Source organism: Hippocampus guttulatus, chromosome 1 (assembly GCF_054856545.1).
Source record: "Hippocampus guttulatus isolate MCC_2025c chromosome 1, RoL_Hgut_1.0, whole genome shotgun sequence".
NCBI classification, from domain to species: Eukaryota; Metazoa; Chordata; class Actinopteri; order Syngnathiformes; family Syngnathidae; genus Hippocampus; species Hippocampus guttulatus.
Window position 1 is genome coordinate 18,220,241 of NC_141261.1, and position 18,075 is coordinate 18,238,315.

At 41.8% G+C, this 18,075-nt stretch overlaps 2 protein-coding genes across 10 annotated transcripts; both read right to left on the reverse strand.

Moving 5' to 3' along the window:
• Positions 1-497: 497 nt before the first annotated feature.
• Positions 498-9,011, reverse strand: usp21 (ubiquitin specific peptidase 21). Of its 7 annotated transcripts, none has more exons than XM_086115927.1 (11): positions 8,708-9,011; positions 8,102-8,353; positions 6,479-6,722; positions 6,284-6,398; positions 5,848-5,967; positions 5,707-5,771; positions 5,442-5,629; positions 4,720-4,813; positions 4,530-4,637; positions 4,145-4,259; positions 498-3,991 (listed from the first exon to the last, which is right to left on the reverse strand). In XM_086115927.1, exons 2-11 carry the CDS (start codon positions 8,255-8,257, stop codon positions 3,898-3,900), a joined length of 1,299 nt encoding a protein of 432 aa, XP_085972053.1. In that variant the 5' UTR covers positions 8,258-8,353; positions 8,708-9,011; the 3' UTR covers positions 498-3,897. The 7 variants fall into 7 exon arrangements, with proteins under 7 accessions (XP_085972053.1, XP_085972044.1, XP_085972036.1 ...); XM_086115918.1 differs by having other exon boundaries at positions 8,102-8,378; positions 8,708-9,010; XM_086115910.1 differs by having other exon boundaries at positions 8,102-8,431; positions 8,708-9,010.
• Positions 9,012-9,043: 32 nt separating this feature from the next.
• arhgef3l (Rho guanine nucleotide exchange factor (GEF) 3, like) lies at positions 9,044-18,072 on the reverse strand. 3 transcript variants are annotated; one of them, XM_086115886.1, is made up of 13 exons: positions 17,792-18,072; positions 17,557-17,608; positions 17,419-17,466; positions 16,277-16,351; positions 16,068-16,175; positions 15,837-15,995; positions 15,557-15,619; positions 14,028-14,124; positions 13,335-13,411; positions 12,931-13,188; positions 12,334-12,504; positions 10,859-11,051; positions 9,044-9,481 (listed from the first exon to the last, which is right to left on the reverse strand). In XM_086115886.1, the coding sequence occupies exons 1-13, from the start codon at positions 17,857-17,859 to the stop codon at positions 9,234-9,236; spliced, it is 1,617 nt and encodes a 538-aa protein (XP_085972012.1). In that variant the 5' UTR covers positions 17,860-18,072; the 3' UTR covers positions 9,044-9,233. The 3 variants fall into 3 exon arrangements, with proteins under 3 accessions (XP_085972012.1, XP_085972021.1, XP_085972003.1); XM_086115895.1 differs by having other exon boundaries at positions 16,277-16,345; positions 17,419-17,469; XM_086115877.1 differs by having other exon boundaries at positions 17,419-17,469; positions 17,792-18,071.
• Positions 18,073-18,075: the final 3 nt, after the last annotated feature.

An 18,075-nucleotide genomic window follows, 5' to 3' on the forward strand; every position in this document is an offset into this window, starting at 1 on the left:
ACAATCATGCTGCCCTTATTATTGTCATTATTATTATTGGAAGCACAGTTTTCATGAACATGGCAAAAATGTCACTTAAATACACTAGTATAACACTTTGAAATTCTTGCATCTAACTGCATGTTTTGTTGTTACTGTTTTGTTCCTGCCACACATCTCATGAATGTGGCCTGTGACACAAGGCATTTCAGTAAGGTGGCCTCTCAGCCTGAACACTGTTAGAAACTATGTAGAAGGACTACATAGCGTCGAAACGAGACGAAGAATGCACAGTACGGTGGATGGTTGGATAAGTTTCAGGGATAAATGGTAGGAAATGGATCGATTCATGTGAATACAGCTGTTACAGTGAAAGTTGATCTACAATGCCGCTTGTCCTCATTAGGGTTGTGGGTGAATTGGACGTCTATCCCAGCAGACATTTCGCGAGAGACGCAGCACCCACAAGTGGTCATCAGCCATTTGCTGAGCATGTATACACAATTAACAGTCTTCAATGAACCTAACATGGATGTTTTTGGAATGTGAGAATAACCAGAGTATCTTAGAGAAAATACACACAAGCACAGGGAGAACATACAACTCAAGAGGTAAGCGGAGCTCAGATTTGAACCCTAGATCTCAGAACTGTGAAGCAGATATTACAAACAGTTGAACACAAGGCTACGAAAATTTATTTGGTCACCAAAATAAAACATCAATATTGTGCCATTTGTAAAAAACGTGTTCAAAACTATTTTTGTCCAGGTTTGCATGTGAAAAGTCACAGTCAAAAAGATCATGCTTTGAATCTCTAGCCTTTCTGCGTCGAGTTTTGGCAGAAACTCTTGATCCAATACTATTTACTCCCCATGCTTGTATGAGTATTCTCGGCATCCTGATTTCCTCCTGCATCCCATTCACTTATTTGAACACTTCAATCGTTACTTTCAATTTATGACATTGAAGTGATTGGGCCAGAAGTGAAATTGAAATTGTGCAGCCCCCATGCTTGTCAGCGTATTTTCCAAGTACTAAACACTTCACATATACCAAAAACTTTCACGTTAGCTTCACTGAAGACTCCATTTTGTACATACAGTCCGTATGAATGTGAGTGTCAATGGTTGTTTGGGTTCTTTACGTGCTAACAGTCCATGGTTCAACCTGCCAAGAGTCAGCTGAGTTTGGTTGCTATCTACCAATGACATAACATACGATCAGCACAAAAAAAGTCAATCGATGTGCATTCGCTTGAAAACATTTTTTTAAAAAGTAGACCTTTATTCCTTTTGTCTATTTACACCCACTTCCACAGAATGGTGGCACAAAGATTGGAAACAAAATAATATAATATTATGACACGATTGGGCGGCACGGTGGGCGACTGGTTAGTATGTCCGCCTCACAGTGCAGAGGTCATGGGTTTGATTTTGGGCCCCGGCCTTCCTGTGTGGAGTTTTCATACAATACAATACTATACAGTACAACACAACATTATTTATGCAATGCATTTCACTACAGCTGCAGCTGTAACAAAGCACTTTCCAAATAACATAAAACAACAATAATACAACAACAAAAGAAGTTGAAAACCGTAAATTAACTCACAAATTAATGATACTAACAAATATACAGAAAATGCCAGAGATCAACAGAACATTGTCAGTCTCCTGTTGGGTTGAAAGTCAAGGAAAAAAGATGTGTCTTCAAATGAGTTTTAAAAATGGACAGGGAGGGGGATAGCCTAACATTTAATGGCAGGTCATTCCAGAGGGAAGGACTGGCAACAGAAAAGCCTCGATCCTCTCTGAGGTTGCACTTAGTCCTCGGCACCTCCAGTAGCGTCTGGTCCGCAGACCTGAGGCATCAGACAGGTGCGCAGGGGTGGAAGAGCTCAGAGAGATAAGCTGTGGTGAGGCAATTTAAAGATTTGCAAACAAATAGAAGTATCTTAAAATGGGGTCGAAAATACACTGGGAGCCAGTGAAGGAAAGCCAGAATTGGGGTTATGCGCTCCTTCTTAGAAGCTCCAGTTAGGAGGTGAGCAACAGCATTTTGGACCAAATGGAGACGCTTGAGGGAGGACTGCCTGATTCCAAAAAAGTGCATTACAATCATGTAGCCAAGATGTGATAAAGGATCACCGTTTCACTGCTGCTGGGAAAGGAATGAATGGCTTTACCTTTGCCAGCTGCCTAAAATGAAAGAAGCTGGATTTAACATCAGCACCTAATTGCCCCTCCGATTTAAAAGCCAAGTTCGAGACAGTTGGCTTTATATAAGACTCTAGGGGGCCCAGGTCAGCAGGGTGGTATATACAAGGGACCAAACACCGTAACTTCTGTTTTCTTTTCATTGAAATTTAAGAAATTCAGTGAGATCCATCCACGCTTTAATTTCCTCTAGACAGGGCAAAAGTGGTCTGAAGGACAACGCATTCTTCTTGCTCAGCAGGACATAGATCTGTCGGTCATCCCCATAGCAGTGGAAGGAAATACCATGTTTTCTTTGGATGGAACCTAAAGCCAGCAAATACAGTGAAAAGAGCGAGTGCCCCAAAATAGAACACTGTGGAACACCATACGACAGAGGGGCAGTACAGGACTCAGAGCAACCTAGGTTAATTGAAACACAAAAAGTCCTGTCAGTCAAATAGGATATTAACAACTCTAATGCCCACCTGGTCCTGAAAACGAGCCAGCAGAATACTGGGGTCCACTGTACCGATTGCTACAGTTAGATTCAACAAAATGAGACACATGTATGTCTGGTCTCATTTGCCCAGAGGATATCATCAAAAACTCGTAACAGGGCTGACTGTGCTATGCATCATCTTGAAAGCTGACTGGAAAATCTCCATGACAGTTTGCTTATCCAAGAAAGAGTTTTACTGTGTGTACCACTTTTTCCAGAATTTTTGAAATAAAAGGTAGCCTGGAAATTGGTCTAAAATTAGTCATCCCATCTTGATCAAGGCCAGGTTTCTTCAGCAGGTGTTGCACTACAGCATGTTTAGAATGTTGGAGGACGACACCAGAAGACAGACTACTGAAACAAATTGACCAATACTGAGGAAAACCTCCTTATAGAATTGAGTCAGAAGGGCAGCCGGATGGCTTAATTTGGCAAATCTCATCCTCCAAAAAAGTGAAAGAAACCGCTTCAAAGGAATCCCACACTGTAGAACAAAGAACGTAGGCAGAGGGGTCAAATCTGGCATTCGCAACAGGAGCGCTAGCTGTATCAATCTTGTCAGTGAAAAACTGCAAAAATCTATTGCACATTTTAGGGGATGATATATGCATATAGGCTGACGGGTCTTAAGTGCAGAATCGATAGTTTTGAATTGAGCATGTGGATTATGATGATTTGCCTGAATAAGATTTGACACGTGTTCCTTTTTGGACACTTTCAATTGGCTGACAAACGGTTCAGGGTGTACCCTGCCTACTGCCGGGTGACAGCTGTGATAGGCTCCAGCACGCACGTAACCCTCATGAGGATAATACTGTTCAGATAATGGATGAATGGAAATACCATGATTGTATGATAGTTCCATGTCCTTGAGATCTTGAGCAGAGGTACTAGATCTTATCCAGGATGAATCTTGTCAATCATGTGAGCTTTGCTTCAATGTTCACATGCAGGCCTCACAATTTGGGCATAAATACTCTGAAGGAAAAGCAGCTGTTTTATCCCCCACTCTCTTCAGATTCTTCTCCTTGACAAAATCATTTCTTCACAATGCCCCCCCCCCCACACACACACACACATTGTGGTCCCGATTTATCTAATCTGCCTCTTAGAGTGCACATTTTCTTGGGATTGAAAAGTTGATGAATGCGAGCATGGCTGTACCGCATTGGTTTCCGTGGTCCTTGACGGTAAAAATGTCTCTGACTGGCTTTCCGGGGTCTATTTCCTTGTAGTGATGGCGTTGTTACTGCGCTGATAGAATAACACGTAGGCTTGATTGGTCTGAAGCTGCGTCTCAGAAATCGCTGACACACTGTGGGTGGACAGTGATTAATCATGAGAAAGAAGCTGCTCCAGTTTTGGGCAAAATGTGCATGCATGCAAGATGGTGATGATAAATAAAAATACATTGCAGCTCTGTAAATGGGTAGAACATTGCATAGAAGAAAATGTTTTGCAGTCTCACCTGGAGTCATTGTAGTAACACCATCCATTCTCATCTGAACAACAGGCTGTGTAGTGACCCATGTTGACAGTCCCCACGTGGTTACATATTGCATATAAATCATACAACACTGCTCCTTTAGGGACATACAGAGACACAAAGATGATTCTTTCAAATCCTAACAGATACATTACAAAAAAAAATCTGTTGGACTGTCCCTACTGCCCGAAGACGGCTGGGATAGGCTCCAGCACCCCCCGCGACCTTAGTGAGGATTCAGCGGTTCGGAAAATGGGTGGATGGATGTCCCATATTTTACAAACAGCCACCATTTTTGTGTACTTTTCTTTCCTTTCAACGACAGTGACACACACACAGCTCACCTCCATATAAATGGAAGTCTTACCACAGTCAATAGGTCCGTAGGGCCCAAGGTCAAGGTTGGTGAGTGGGAAGGACACGTAGGTTGTGCTTTTACTGATCGACCACCGTGATGTCATGAAACGGTTCAGATCTAATTGAGCGTGTTAAGTGTCATACTCATGACATTCACGTAAGCAAGCAGGCTAATTAATAAGAAGTACGGTTGAGGATACGGATCACAATAACGTGGGGGAACCTCTGGATGGACAACCGCTTGGTGCTTTCTGTATGCCTGTTACACCTCTCGCACATCTGCAACACATAACACTTGAGAGTAAATTGCAAACAAGCTCAAAGAAAATTCCTCACTTCTATGTATAAAGCCCTCCGTTATTCATCAGCTTTGCGTTCATATTTGTGCAAAATGGGTGTGGGATTGCAGGTATGACAATTTTTGCCAGGTTTTAGTCCAGCTCCTATCAAAGGAGGCTGTAATAACATGTGTGGAATGTGGGCTGGCTTTGTCTTTAGGAAATAAGCAGGAATGCCTCAGCGGTGTGGTTGTCACATGTTATGTCAACACACACCTACATTCACGTTCACATTCAGTAAGTGAGCTATAAAAGCCACCATTGAAATATACACAATAGCTCATAGTGCTACGTGAGTGGTCAGAGGTCAAAGTTGCAATTCACATGGAGAGTGCCTCACGAGTTACAAATTAAAAACGTATTCGTTCTGTAACGTTTGTTATTCGTGGTGCTTTCAAGGTTGATGTGAATATCTATCACATGAGTGTCAAACTCATTTTAGTTCTAGGGTTAGTTTGAGACCTCTGCTCTCTAATGCAGTATTATATATTTCATTCATTTTAACTGAAAATACCTAACACACAGTATAAAGAACAAATTACTTGTCAGTCCAGTGATCCCTTTTCAATTCTCCATGAACTCACTGGTGAATTCTCCTTGTCCAGTCTCTCCTCCTGAGAGAAGAGATCCAGGCACTCCTTCAGCGTCACCTCTCCAGTCGTGCAGCGTTTGGGGATGGGCAGCGACAGGTCGCAGAACACATCGAATGTGTTGGAGTAGTGAGAGCACACAGAGCAGTGTAGCGAGCTGCGCAGCTGGCCCGAGAACAGATCTGTCAGGAGGTCCAAGGCAGTTCGTTGTCGCTTAATTGTGTCAATAAGGAAAAGATGACGCCAGCGTGATTCTTACCGACGATCTTGCTGTCATCGTTGTCTAAATGCTTCTTCCATGTTGCAGCTGCCTCTTCAGAAATCCTGATGAGGGTTTTAAATTACCGGTAAAGGAAAATCATCCAAGAGTCATGACTTTTTGAAGAACCTACACACTCACCTAAATCTGGCATATTTTTGCTCGGGGTCCTTCAGTGGCCGACGATTGTAGGGCTTGCGGTTGATTTCAGTATGTAGCTTTTCTAAAAGAAACCTGAGAAACTCCTGAGCATCCTGCTGACTTAGGAAGACACAAAGCAAACAAACAAAAACATAATTTGGATCGGCAATACTGTACTGTAATTTGCAATTCCCAAAATAAATAAATAAATACAATTTAAAAAGTGTGCGCGCGTGCGTGTGTATGTGTGTTGTAATGGGAGTTGTGGGAACATGGGGTGCAGGGATCCGAAACATGATTAGCTCCAACACCAAATATAAATTCTTCTTTTTGCTTAAATAAACTGGTAAAAAAAGAACATTGAAAATGTAACCCTCGTTGTAAAAGAGAGTTTAAAGTCAAAATAGAAATAAAGCAACATGTACAGAATTCCTACCTATAACCACTGAAGTAAGGCACAGTGTCTCTGAAAATATTGTAAAACTGTCTTGGATTTACAACCGTGTCCTCTTCTTTTGAATCCCAAAGTCCGGACAATACCTGAGCGAAAGCTTGTATTGAAGGACAATAAAAATAAGTAAAAAGGAGCGTGTAACCATGCAAATGAATGATGGATGATTGGAGGACTTACCTTCTGTGAGTCTAGGCTCCTCCTTGGAAAATTTGTCATGTTTGTAGGACTTTAAGAGGCAGTAGTCCCGCAGGCCACGAGTGTGAGACAAACACTGGACTATTGCGTTCAAGAAACACTGCAGCCAGACAGCAGAGTAACCATGCTGACCCCAAATAATGCTCTGGGAAGAAAACTCTTCACTTACCGTGTTGCCGATGTTTCTAAGACCAGCCCTTCCACTTCCTAATGCGAGGAGCTCCTTCTGAAAAAAAATTCAAAAACCAGATGAGAATAAGAAGCAAGCACATTAATCTGTGCGTTGCATGATTTGACCTGTGTGCATATTAACCGCAGCGTATCAGGGCGTCTATTTGTGTGCATGCTTGGACAGATTTAGCCTGATCTCATTAGCAAAACAAGAAAGTCTAAAAGGAGGTCAGTGACAAACATTCATCCTATTAGAGACCAAGGAGTGCTGACAGGTGCTTAAACACGTGTATGTTGATGTGCAGCACAGGACTGCAACCTGCGGCTCTGGAGCTGCACGTGGCTCTTTCATCTGCTGTGGTTCTCTGTGACGTTTGGAAAAGAAACATTACACTGTTCATTTTTTAAATAGAATCCTAAATTTGAAGACGATGGTGCTCGTGTAACATTTTTTAAAAAAAACCAAAAAAATCATTTTGTCACTCAAAATATGTCTCACAAGCGCCACTGTCTGACACCGGGCACCGAGATTTACTGAGGTATTCGACTGCGGGTTGGCAAACCATAGGTAAATCCAAGGAAAGAAAAGTTTCTGAAGAAAACATAATGCTGGGCATGACCAACAATAAAAACAAACATCGCTCACGCCTCACAGATGACATCTTACAATTGTGTACAAAAATTAAGTTGATGTCATACAGCCCTGACATGCTGATACTGAGGATCTTTAGCAAAAATCATATCAACCAGGTAAAATAAATATTCAAATTGGCAATTATTTGGCAAATATTGTATAGAAACAATAAATAGTAGGTTTTACATTGTTATGTGAAATAGTCCTTTTTAATTCAAGTTGACGGTTGGCCGCATGCTTCACGTGATAAAGTGATGACAGAAGGCAGAAGACAACAGTGTTGTTTTGCTCCATGATGGAAAAGTCTAACTTTGATTTCATGAACACGAGAAGGACCCAAATAAACTGTGACTATTTTATTTGAAAGTAAGCTTCAACCAAGCGTCTTGTTTCAGAGTTCAAAGTGTTTTAGCAGTTCACTGTTTCCTGAATGCAACAAAATATAGTGGGTTGAATTTAGTTATTGTTTTAAGTAGTCTACCTAAGCACTTAAAAATAAAATAAAATTATTTTATTTTGTGCAAACACATTACAAAATAAAATTGATTGAATTCAACAAATAAAGTTTTTCACTGTAGGTAAATATATACCGGTATGTATATATATATATATACACACACACACATATATTTGCAGTTTAAACCTCACTTCAGATGTCAAGTGTTTTGTATTGTTTTTTTTCTGTGGTAGACATACAATATGACTCTGATTAGGCTCATTTAAGTTAGCCTACCCTCATGCAGTCCTCAAATGGACAAAGGGAGGATTTGTTTTAGTCTGCATTATTGCGTGGCACACACCTCATTGTCGGCAACCAGCAGAAGCCCCATCAGGGAGGTATAGAGGACAGACTGCGAAATATCAGCTGTCTCTCTCTGCAGGCCGTTCTGGGACACCAGGTTTCGACACAAGGCCTTGCAAGAACCCTCCTGGTTGGCGCCGTCGGCTCCCAGCATTCTGACGTGTCTACCACCGAGGCTCTCAAGCAGGGGGGTTGTTCTTTCACATGCGGGGTGAAGGTGATGATGGCAACATGGTGGCAGCTCATAAGCCTCCACACAGAGAAAAGTCACCTCTCTTTTAAAGAATGAAGTACATCAGGGTATTATCGCCTTTCTTTGCAACTGCAGCTGAAAAACAGGATTAAGTATAAAACGAGCATCCCCTTGGGTTAAGTCTATTCCTCCGATAAATCCAGCTGATCCGTTGTGACTGGATGTCCTTCTTCGTCTCGCAAAGCAAATTGAATCACAGTCTAACTATTAAGATCAAAATATTGTTAAATTGTTTAACAAACACTGAATATTAAGTCATGCTCTTACGCTTTCGAGAGTTTTGAGAGAATCAAGCTTTCCCAGTACCTGTTAAATATCATTAGCCTCAGTAAATAAAAATTTTGGACTCACCTGATCACTTGGTCGAGCTTATCTGCGAACAAAGAGTCCTGACCTAAGTGTTCCCATCACCTGCTGAGCTTTTAAAAATGCATAGAGGGGATGCGTCTACTGTTTCACTGTGTGCCGTGTGCATGCGTGTGTGTGTGCGCGCACGTGCGTTTGTCCGTGTGTGTGTGTGTGTGTGTGCGCGTGCAGGCTAGAAATGAAAGTCTACCTCTGTCGTGCCCCGTCACTGATGTCAAAAGAAAGAGGGAGAAGGGGAGCGAGAGAGTGACAGAGGATAATCATCTCTAATCTTTTCTCGCTCCTTGTTGTCGGCTATACTTAGACACCAAACCTCCAGCATATTCTTCAACAAACTTTTATGTGCCAGTTTATTATTACAAAGGTTCACACATGGCAAATGTACATTCAGTAACATAGTTCCAAAGCTATACAAAATAAGCCCACTCAGTGGGGTTCTCCAAGAGTGCAAAAAGCCCAACTCACAGCTGAACAGACACCAAGGAGGCCCTCCAACATCAGCTCGCTTTACTCAGCGGCTAGTGACGTCGGCCATGTCGGCGTCACAACCGATGCTGAGGTCGGCGATGTGACACAGGGTAGGGTCAGGGTGGGGAGCCGCCACCGACTGTCTGCTCTGGGCCTTCCTGTCTCGAGACTGGACCATGGCCTGGCGTAGGCACGTGACCCACTGCTGCTTACTAAAGGAGTCGTTGCCTTGCAGGCTGTAGGAGTAGGCCTTGGAGCGCCCCCTGCTGCTCACACGAAAACAGTTTTTCACTACGAAGGCAGAGGACAGAGTAGGTGGAAGGATAGTCACATTCAGAATCATGCCAAAAAGAAATGGATTCACGTCTGTGACGTGCAGTCAGGGGAGGCAGGGTAAAGAAGAAACAAATAATGACTAGCTGATTGAGACACTTTTAATATGTAATATATTTTAACTTTCCATAGTCATGCCAATGTATTCAATTTGTTGCATATTTATTTTGGCCAGGGATGGAGCAAGATGGTGTCCAGGGGTGGCCCTTGTTACTTTCTGGCTGCCCTCTTGGCTACCCCAACATCAAGGGAAAGATTTTGATGCGTATTACTTTTCTGCCATTTTCACATAGATTCAGAGTTCTTAGACCAGGGGTGCCCATTAGGTCGATCCTGATCTACCGGTACATCTAAGACAGGTCCCAAGTAGATCCGAGGAGTGTCGAGGAGAAAAAGAAACAAACGACCATTTGTGTGTCTTTGTACATGTTAGTAATATAATTTTTTTTGTGTTAATGTACGCTGCACCCTAATCATCCTATCAGTCTCATTTTCACAAAATACATTTAAAAAATAAAATAAAGCAGGTAAATCTTGAATTTACGGTGGCGCGTGATTACGTCACCGGAAGTTGTTAGCGCTCAGCAGTCTGCAATTGCAGCTTGTGATCAGAGCTGTTGCGCTCTATCTTTTATCGTCATTATTCGCATTCAGAGTTTGCTTCGTGTACAATTCACCGAGGGCACGGGCAAAGAATAGGAATCTAGGAGGGCCCAGAGAAGCACTTTAAAACGTTACGTGTGAGCTACGACAGTTAACAGGCTGCAAAAGTGCATCGCATGCCTCAGTTTCAGGCTGTTTCTCATCATGGCGTGTGTGTGTGTGTGTGTGTGTGTGTGTGTGTGTGTGTGTGGGCGCGCACACGCGCGCGCGCCGTTAAGGGTGGTTCCCGGGAGGTTAGTTGATCGAAAAGTAGATCTTCGGTCCAAAAGGTTTGGGCACCCCTGTCTTAGACCCTTGATACTCTGCTACAAGTCATTTATTGTAATTGCACATTGTAGAGTAATTTGGGGGCATGGTCTCCCATTTCCACTTAATTCATTACACGCCTTTCTTAGACACTTTCATGCACAGCGATTCAACCGTCTCGGCTGCTGACACAGTCACCATGCAGAACCTGGAAATATGTGCGCAACCACCAAAGAGGTCGGTGGAGCTTCAAACATCAGGTCAGAAAATACCAATTTAGTAGTTTTACATGTTAATGTTATTTTAAACAGTTAATTTAATGCCAAATATGCGACTCTGACTCATTCATTTGTAAATCTGATCAGTGCATCACCAGCCATAAATCCCACCGCACATCATCGATTCATTCACAGGCATACGTCTTACCTTTGTCATTGCCACCCGTGAAGGCTCCTCTGAAGGAACCCCCACCACCTGTTTCCCCATCTGGGATCACCTCCAGGTTTAAGGAGGCATTGGGAAGAGGTTGTCTGTAGACTTGGAAGACATGACCTCCTTCCCGGTCCTCTCCCGGTCTGGTCAGCACCAGAGCCAGTTCAAACAGGAATACATGCAGACGCTGGCGCGCACACGCACGCACGCACGCACACACACACACACACACACACACACGCACACGCACACACACACACACACACGCACACACACACACGCACACGCACACACACACACACACACGGACCATTTTTCAAAACTGAAAGTCAAGCAGCTCACATCCAATGAATAGTTTGAAATGGTACAAACTAAGATAAGCGGTAAACTGTCAGACGTTTAAACAAACAGCTAATGTACCCAAAACTGAAAACAACAAAACCAACAACAACAACAAAAAAAGTCATTTTCAGAATGATGGTCTTTAACCCCAGGGTCCTGTTTTGGGGTGAACTGAACAATAAAGTGAAAACAAAGCAAGCTACAAGTGACAAGCATCTTTCGGAAATAATGCAACAGAGTTGGGAGGAACCTTCTGAAGAATATTTGATTTTCATTGATATTTTTCAAAAAATATTTGTAGTTAAATTAAGGATATAATTTTATTTTTGAATTTCAGATGCACTTTAAATCTTTTCTGTTAGTTACTAAAGCTATTCTTGTACGTTGGTCCATATTTTTCTTTTTTATTCTCTTATACGTTAATAAGTATACAGTGTTATGAAAAGGTGTACTTATAACAATTTTATAGACAAATTATACTATTTATAGTCGTGCGGCGGGCGGGGGTGCGAGATGTTTTCCTCTTCCTAGGGGGGGCATAATGAAAATAATTGGGAACCACTGCCCTAGAAGAACATCACAGAACCTGTCTCTGTGTGATTATTTTTCACTCTTTCCCAAACTCAAGGGGGGGGGGGGGGGGGGTCATCATGGGGACAATTTTTGAGTGTCATGGATGTCATCAAGATGTGAATGTGGATGACACCAAAATGTCAGTGATGAAAATACATTCAGAATCCTCCCAGGAGTGCATGAATGATCTGAAGTATGTATTTTGTGACACCAGTCCTAGCACTTTTCTGACACACCGAATATGTGTGTGTGTGTGTGTGTAGTCATGTATTTTAATGTCAGGTGTAGGTTACAGCCGCCCTAAATTAACAACACTATTTCCGAAGTATTTTTTAAAATGTATTTATAACACATCAATAGGTAGAATTTCTTTAACCCAAATGCTTTAATGCTTAAACAAACTACTCAGACATTCCATTTGTATGTGTGCTTTGCAATTAACAGAAGAGCATGAAGGACTCCTCCTTTGAGAAGTTCTGTTCATTTTTAGATGAAAAACATGATTTCTTGAAGAGTAGTTTGCGAACCCCAACAAAAAGCAAACAAAATGTTACCTGGCCCTTATTGTTCTTGAGCTCCCCGTGGCAATAAAGGAAACGTGACTGTTGGATCTCTGGAAGCCTCTGGCAGTCTTCAATGTAGGTGAGCCCCCGCCGGTAGAACTGACACTCAGCCTCACCCGTCTTTTTGTTCACCTCCGCCACAATGCTCTGGATCAATTCCAACTAAGCATAAATGAAGGAAAAACATTTTCAAAACATGAACCGAAGACCTACTTCATGGGTAGTGATTCATGCAATTTGATATACACTTCCGAAATTTGTTCATACCAGATTAAAAACATGTTATGAATAATAAATGATGTGCATCTATTTGAAAACACTTTAAATGATTTTACAAGGTAGGAAGAACAAATACCAGTTTGCAATTTAAAAAAACTAAATTTCTGCAAGTGTTGACATTTTCAATTGATCACTTGTAAAACATCCCTAGGAAATCACTATACACCATCGGGGATTTTTTTCTTTTTTAACATATTCATTGCAAATAATCAGCAACAACTTGAGTCCCTTGTATATTCTCTACACAAAAATGGCAAAACTATGCATACTGTCAGAGAGAGCAACCATGCAACCTGTTTAGTCACTCACTGCATCAGGCAATGTGAACTCATCGGGGTGCTCTGCAGGCGTGCACTTCTGAATCTCTTTCAGCAAAAGAGGGTATTTCACCAAACGGCTTCGGGGAAGATCCAGGAAGTTCCACAGGTCCAGTTTCCTGCTGAACGACGACTCCTGGCACAGGCGCAAGAACTTTTCCACTGGTTTCTCGTTTTTCTTGTGGTCCAGCAGGGCTTTAGCTTCCACCTGGTTGCAGCAGTATGTCACATAGGCCTCCAGGCAAGGAAACTGCACAGTGCAAAAAGGAGAGGCCGGATGTTCAGGAGCAGAGACGTGGTTGTTGCTTTGAGAGGCTAGATGCGTCCAATACATGTGTGTGTGTGTGTGTGAGAGTGAGTTGGGGGGGGGGGTACAGTAGAAGAAAATATACCAACCCAATTCATCAGAGTGGGAGCCACTTCACCCACAGTTTTCTTGGACCCTCTCAGACGCTCCAGACGGCTCAGCAGATCTTATATGGAGGAAAACCAGGCCTCTTGCATTAGTACTCATTATAATACCACAGTCTAAAATGCCAACAATAAAGATCTCCATAATATATGATAAAGATCCAATACACGCACCAACACTGATATATATACAGGTGTATATATATATATATATATATATACACACACACACACACACACTTATATATATATACACACACACACACACTTATATATATATATATATATGAGTCACCCTTTACAGACACTGTCAGAGTGGTTGTGTTAAAATAATGTGCGTTTTGGATGTATCCTATATATTTACATTCAGCACTGCAAGCATACCGAGAGCTGTTCTGAATTGTGGTTAGTTTTTTTTTTTTTTTTAGCAACATGAGCGCAAACAAGCAGCAAGTTGCATGCTTGCATCTACACTGGCCGGCCGCAACATTGGGTACTCTCTTCATCAGTCTAACGAGTGCTTTTGACTGTTTTGCTTTTTTTTGTAGTTTGCTGTGGTTTAGACTTGATGCAACCCAAGTTTAAGACAATTTCACATTTTGTTGCAGATTTTAACAAGAAACATCAAATCTGTGATGACATCATCCTGATGATAAATAACCAATAGTGGAGGTTCACCTTCATGGAGAGGAATGAGAGAGTCCAGAGTGCCAAAAATCTGCCTGAGTTCACTCTCGGACATGATGTCCAGTTTCAGCATGGGCTCATAGTACACCTGGTGGGAACCACAAAATGATACCCTAAGTACTTTTGAGAGATAAAATTGTAATTAACTCAAGAACAGAAAATTGTGAACAAAGACTTTTCTTTCTTTCTGACTGCTCTGGTCTCACCAGTGGTTCCGTTACTCAGTAAGTTCAAAGGAGAGTTTAATAAATCCATCCGAAGAAGTAACTTGCTTTTGGACGTTTTACTAAACTTCAGTGGAAAACTAACAAAAAAAATATGAGAAATTATAGGTACATGCAAGTACATAAAAGTACGCAACAGGCGAGTATAGCACTCTTTATCATGTCCGCAGGTACGTAAACTAGCTATGTTGACTGTGCTGCTTCAACAGAGAAAAAAATATACATTTTGGGTGTTAATGCACTGAATCATAACACTCTCTTATTCTGAGTCGATGAAAACAGGTAAGTGTGTAAAGTATATGCATGAAATCCGGTAATAGAGAAAATCATTAAATCACCCAAACTGAATTAGCAAATAAGCATCTATGCTTCCATCGCAACACACCAATATTGCGCTCAAAGCATACAGATGTGAACCTTCATTGCATGTTCATGGGCAGGCAACAGGATTGGGAATTATGCTAATCAGACTGAACAATCTTCTGTTGGCCTTGTATGTTATTTACCGGTACTTCCTGATAGGAGAACAGCCATGAGAGGGCTTTTTAAGTGTCGGTGGCTGGTATCAGGAGCCTTCATGCTACTTGATACATTGAAATAAGGCCAGTATAACCGATACCTGGTTGTCGGTATGCGCCGGTTGATAAACTACTTTTAAAATCGATTTTATCTTTTAAATGGGGTGACATTTTATCAGTGATTCTCCAAGTGTGGGACTAATACCACTAGTATTATGCATCCTGACTCTGGCGGGATGTGAAATAATCACTACCTATTCAATTCAGCTGTACTTAAATTAATAAATTTTAAGAACTACAATATTAAGATTTATTTTGGTACAATTTTTTTGAATTCACTCTCCGAAATTTAGAATTCAATTAACTCATTCAGTACCAGCCAATTCTAGACCAAGTCTGAAAAGACGTTTAAAAACGTCTTTGGGAGTGAATGAGTTAATCAATATCGAATTATTTACAATACATTTTAATTTAATCATCATTTCAGCACTATTTAAAAATATATGACTTATCTACATAAGTTTACAGTAGAATCAAGTAAGCGTCTCATTTTTGTGATGAACACTTTGGCCTACTGTGCGACTGTATTTTCATGTCATTGTGGTGGTAATTTGTGTAAGACAATGCTATTCGATTCCTTTGGTGGATATATATGTATAGTTGAAGCGGGGGCACCACATCGGGTAGGGCCTATGATGCCTGCCTAGAGATGTAAAAAATATATTTGCAAAGAAGCGAACATATATTATGCACTGGAGAAAGGATTGACGTTGTGTACCTTCTTAACAAGACTGAGGTCCTCAATGAGTTGTCGCTCCCCCTCAGTCAGCTCATAGATCACCTGCACAGGAGGCGAGGACACACATACGCCCGCGCACACTTGCATAATTTGCGTGATGCACAGCCGGGCCGACGTGAGCCCCCGCAGCTGACCGTTCAATAAAGGAAGTTGAGCCTGCTGTTCCAACTCACATCCTCTTTCACAATTCTTCTTAGAGCCATCGATAACACAACATGTTCAGTTTTATTTAGCCTCTCTTAGCTCTCTCCTCACTCACCTCTTGACGTTTGATCTCCTTGGCAGTCAGGTTGTGACTTTCCACCGTGTCACTCCAGCATTGGCTGTTACGCCTCCGTGGAAACGACGAGCCCTTGGTGCGAGAGCGCAGGGGCGGCGTGGGCAAAGGCCGCGCTTCTGTACGAAAACTAATGGAGCGCTGCAACAACACGTGAATGAGTGCGTATATGTTCGACTGGACCGGTACACGAAGCGTGTTGCTGCACAGTACCGAAATGGATTGTCCGATGCGTTTGAGAGCAGGGGTCTTGACCGGGGTGATGACCCCTGTTAGACTGTTTGACTTGACAACTGGTTTGACCCGTTTGTTGCTAGGCTCCTACGAGGGAAAATCAAGAATCCAAATTCAACTCATCTGAGAAAGCAAAGCTTCATCAGGGTGACTCAGTGGTCCAACTTTTACCAACATGGAAAATTCACCTCTGAGTCATTCATGTGGTCGGGCACCATTTCAGACTCCTCTTGTTCCACCTCTGCCTCGTCCTCGTCCTCGTCCTGGCAAATTCAGAAGTGGGCATATACAGTTGATCTAAAAAGTCTACACATCCCTGCTCAAATGCCAGGTTTTTGAAATGAAAAAAAAAACCCCAACACAAATAACTGAGACATGGTTGCAAAGGTGTGTATGTCCTCTTCGAATTGGAAACGTGGCTCTGTAACTACCCACATTCAAATTCATGATAAAGAGTCAGCACACACCTGCTACCATTTAAAGTGCTTCTAATACCCCAAACACATTTCGGATGTTCAAGTAGACTTTCCTGACATTTTTTTTAGGTTTTGTGGAAACACCATCTGCTATTACTGACTCACTACCATTGACAAGTATACCGGTACTTGCCTATTGTGTCTCTTTTCAACGGGGATAGGTAGGGGACGGTCTGATGCCACTCCATTGTCAATTTCAAACTTAGAATCAACTTTGTCATTGTTCCATTTTAGATTTGAGATCGGAACAGTTTATAAGTCCACTGGTAGAAGCGGCTGGACTAAGAGGACGTGCAAACATGTGCAACACTATTGCAGGTTTATTGTTTATATTCCCTCTCAAAATGTGGTTTTTTTTCTTCAATTGGGTTTCCAGGTTTAAGATCACGAAAGGTGCAAGAAATTTCAAAATATTTACAGTACATTGGTCTTTTTTTTTTTTTGCACATCAGCCTGGGATTTGAAGAGGATTGTATAGGCATTTGATATCCACAGTAAACATAAACAGAGCAAACTCTGCAGTCATGAGAGCTCAGGAAAGTGGAACGAGAAATGTTGCGTGGCGCGGCCTTCTCATTTCCTGTGTGACTCTTTCAAAGAGGAAGAGTGTTGAAAGGGGACCGTGTGGAGTAAAATGCAAGGGGACGGCTTGCTTCTGTTGTAAATGCAGAAATCAATTGTATTTGAAATTGTTGGCAGAGAAAGACAGCCATCATTTACAAAATAAAGACAAGGGGAAATCAGCGGTGTTCAAAAGCACTTGTTCTCTCTACTCTCTGTGGTCACTGAGGTACGGTTGACCAACATCCGCCGGCAACAAAGAGATTGACGTGAGAGTTAAAAAGACAACTCACTTCTGAGATTCGGATCACAGGATCAGTAGTTGAGTCTTGTTTTCTCTTCTTCTAAAACAAGACAATGGTATGAGTTTAATATACATATTGTTTTGAATGGGATGGCACTTCTATATGATGGCTCCCCAATTGACTTACTCCAGCATGGTCACAAGTGGTTGTAGACTCACTCTCTCCTGCTCTTTGTGACCTCCAAAAAAATATTTTCAAATTGAATTTTTTGGCGAAAACTTGATAAACACAACTAAGCAAACGTAAAAGCAAATAGTCATACAGTAGTCAATACTAGTATATATGGACACAAAATTATAGGTTAATTCATTTAAGAAATATTTTAAACACTATACCAATGAGTAGCATCAATAAGTCATACCAGCTTGTCCTTGTTTCACAGCTCTCTTCCACTTCCATCATTAAATCCTTGTCACAAATCCATGTCATCCCCCCTGAAGAATTAATGCTGAAAACCTGCAAGGGTCCCTTGTTTTAGTGGTAGTGTGACACTGTGCAATACAGCAGTGCAAACTCCTTCCACCTCGTTTGCTTCGCTATCTCACCCTCAACCACATCCTTTTTGGGGCTGTACTTCACAATGTATCCGCTCCTCTCAGGGAGGCAAGCTAACTAACCTACTTGTATCTGACACACATTACTTGT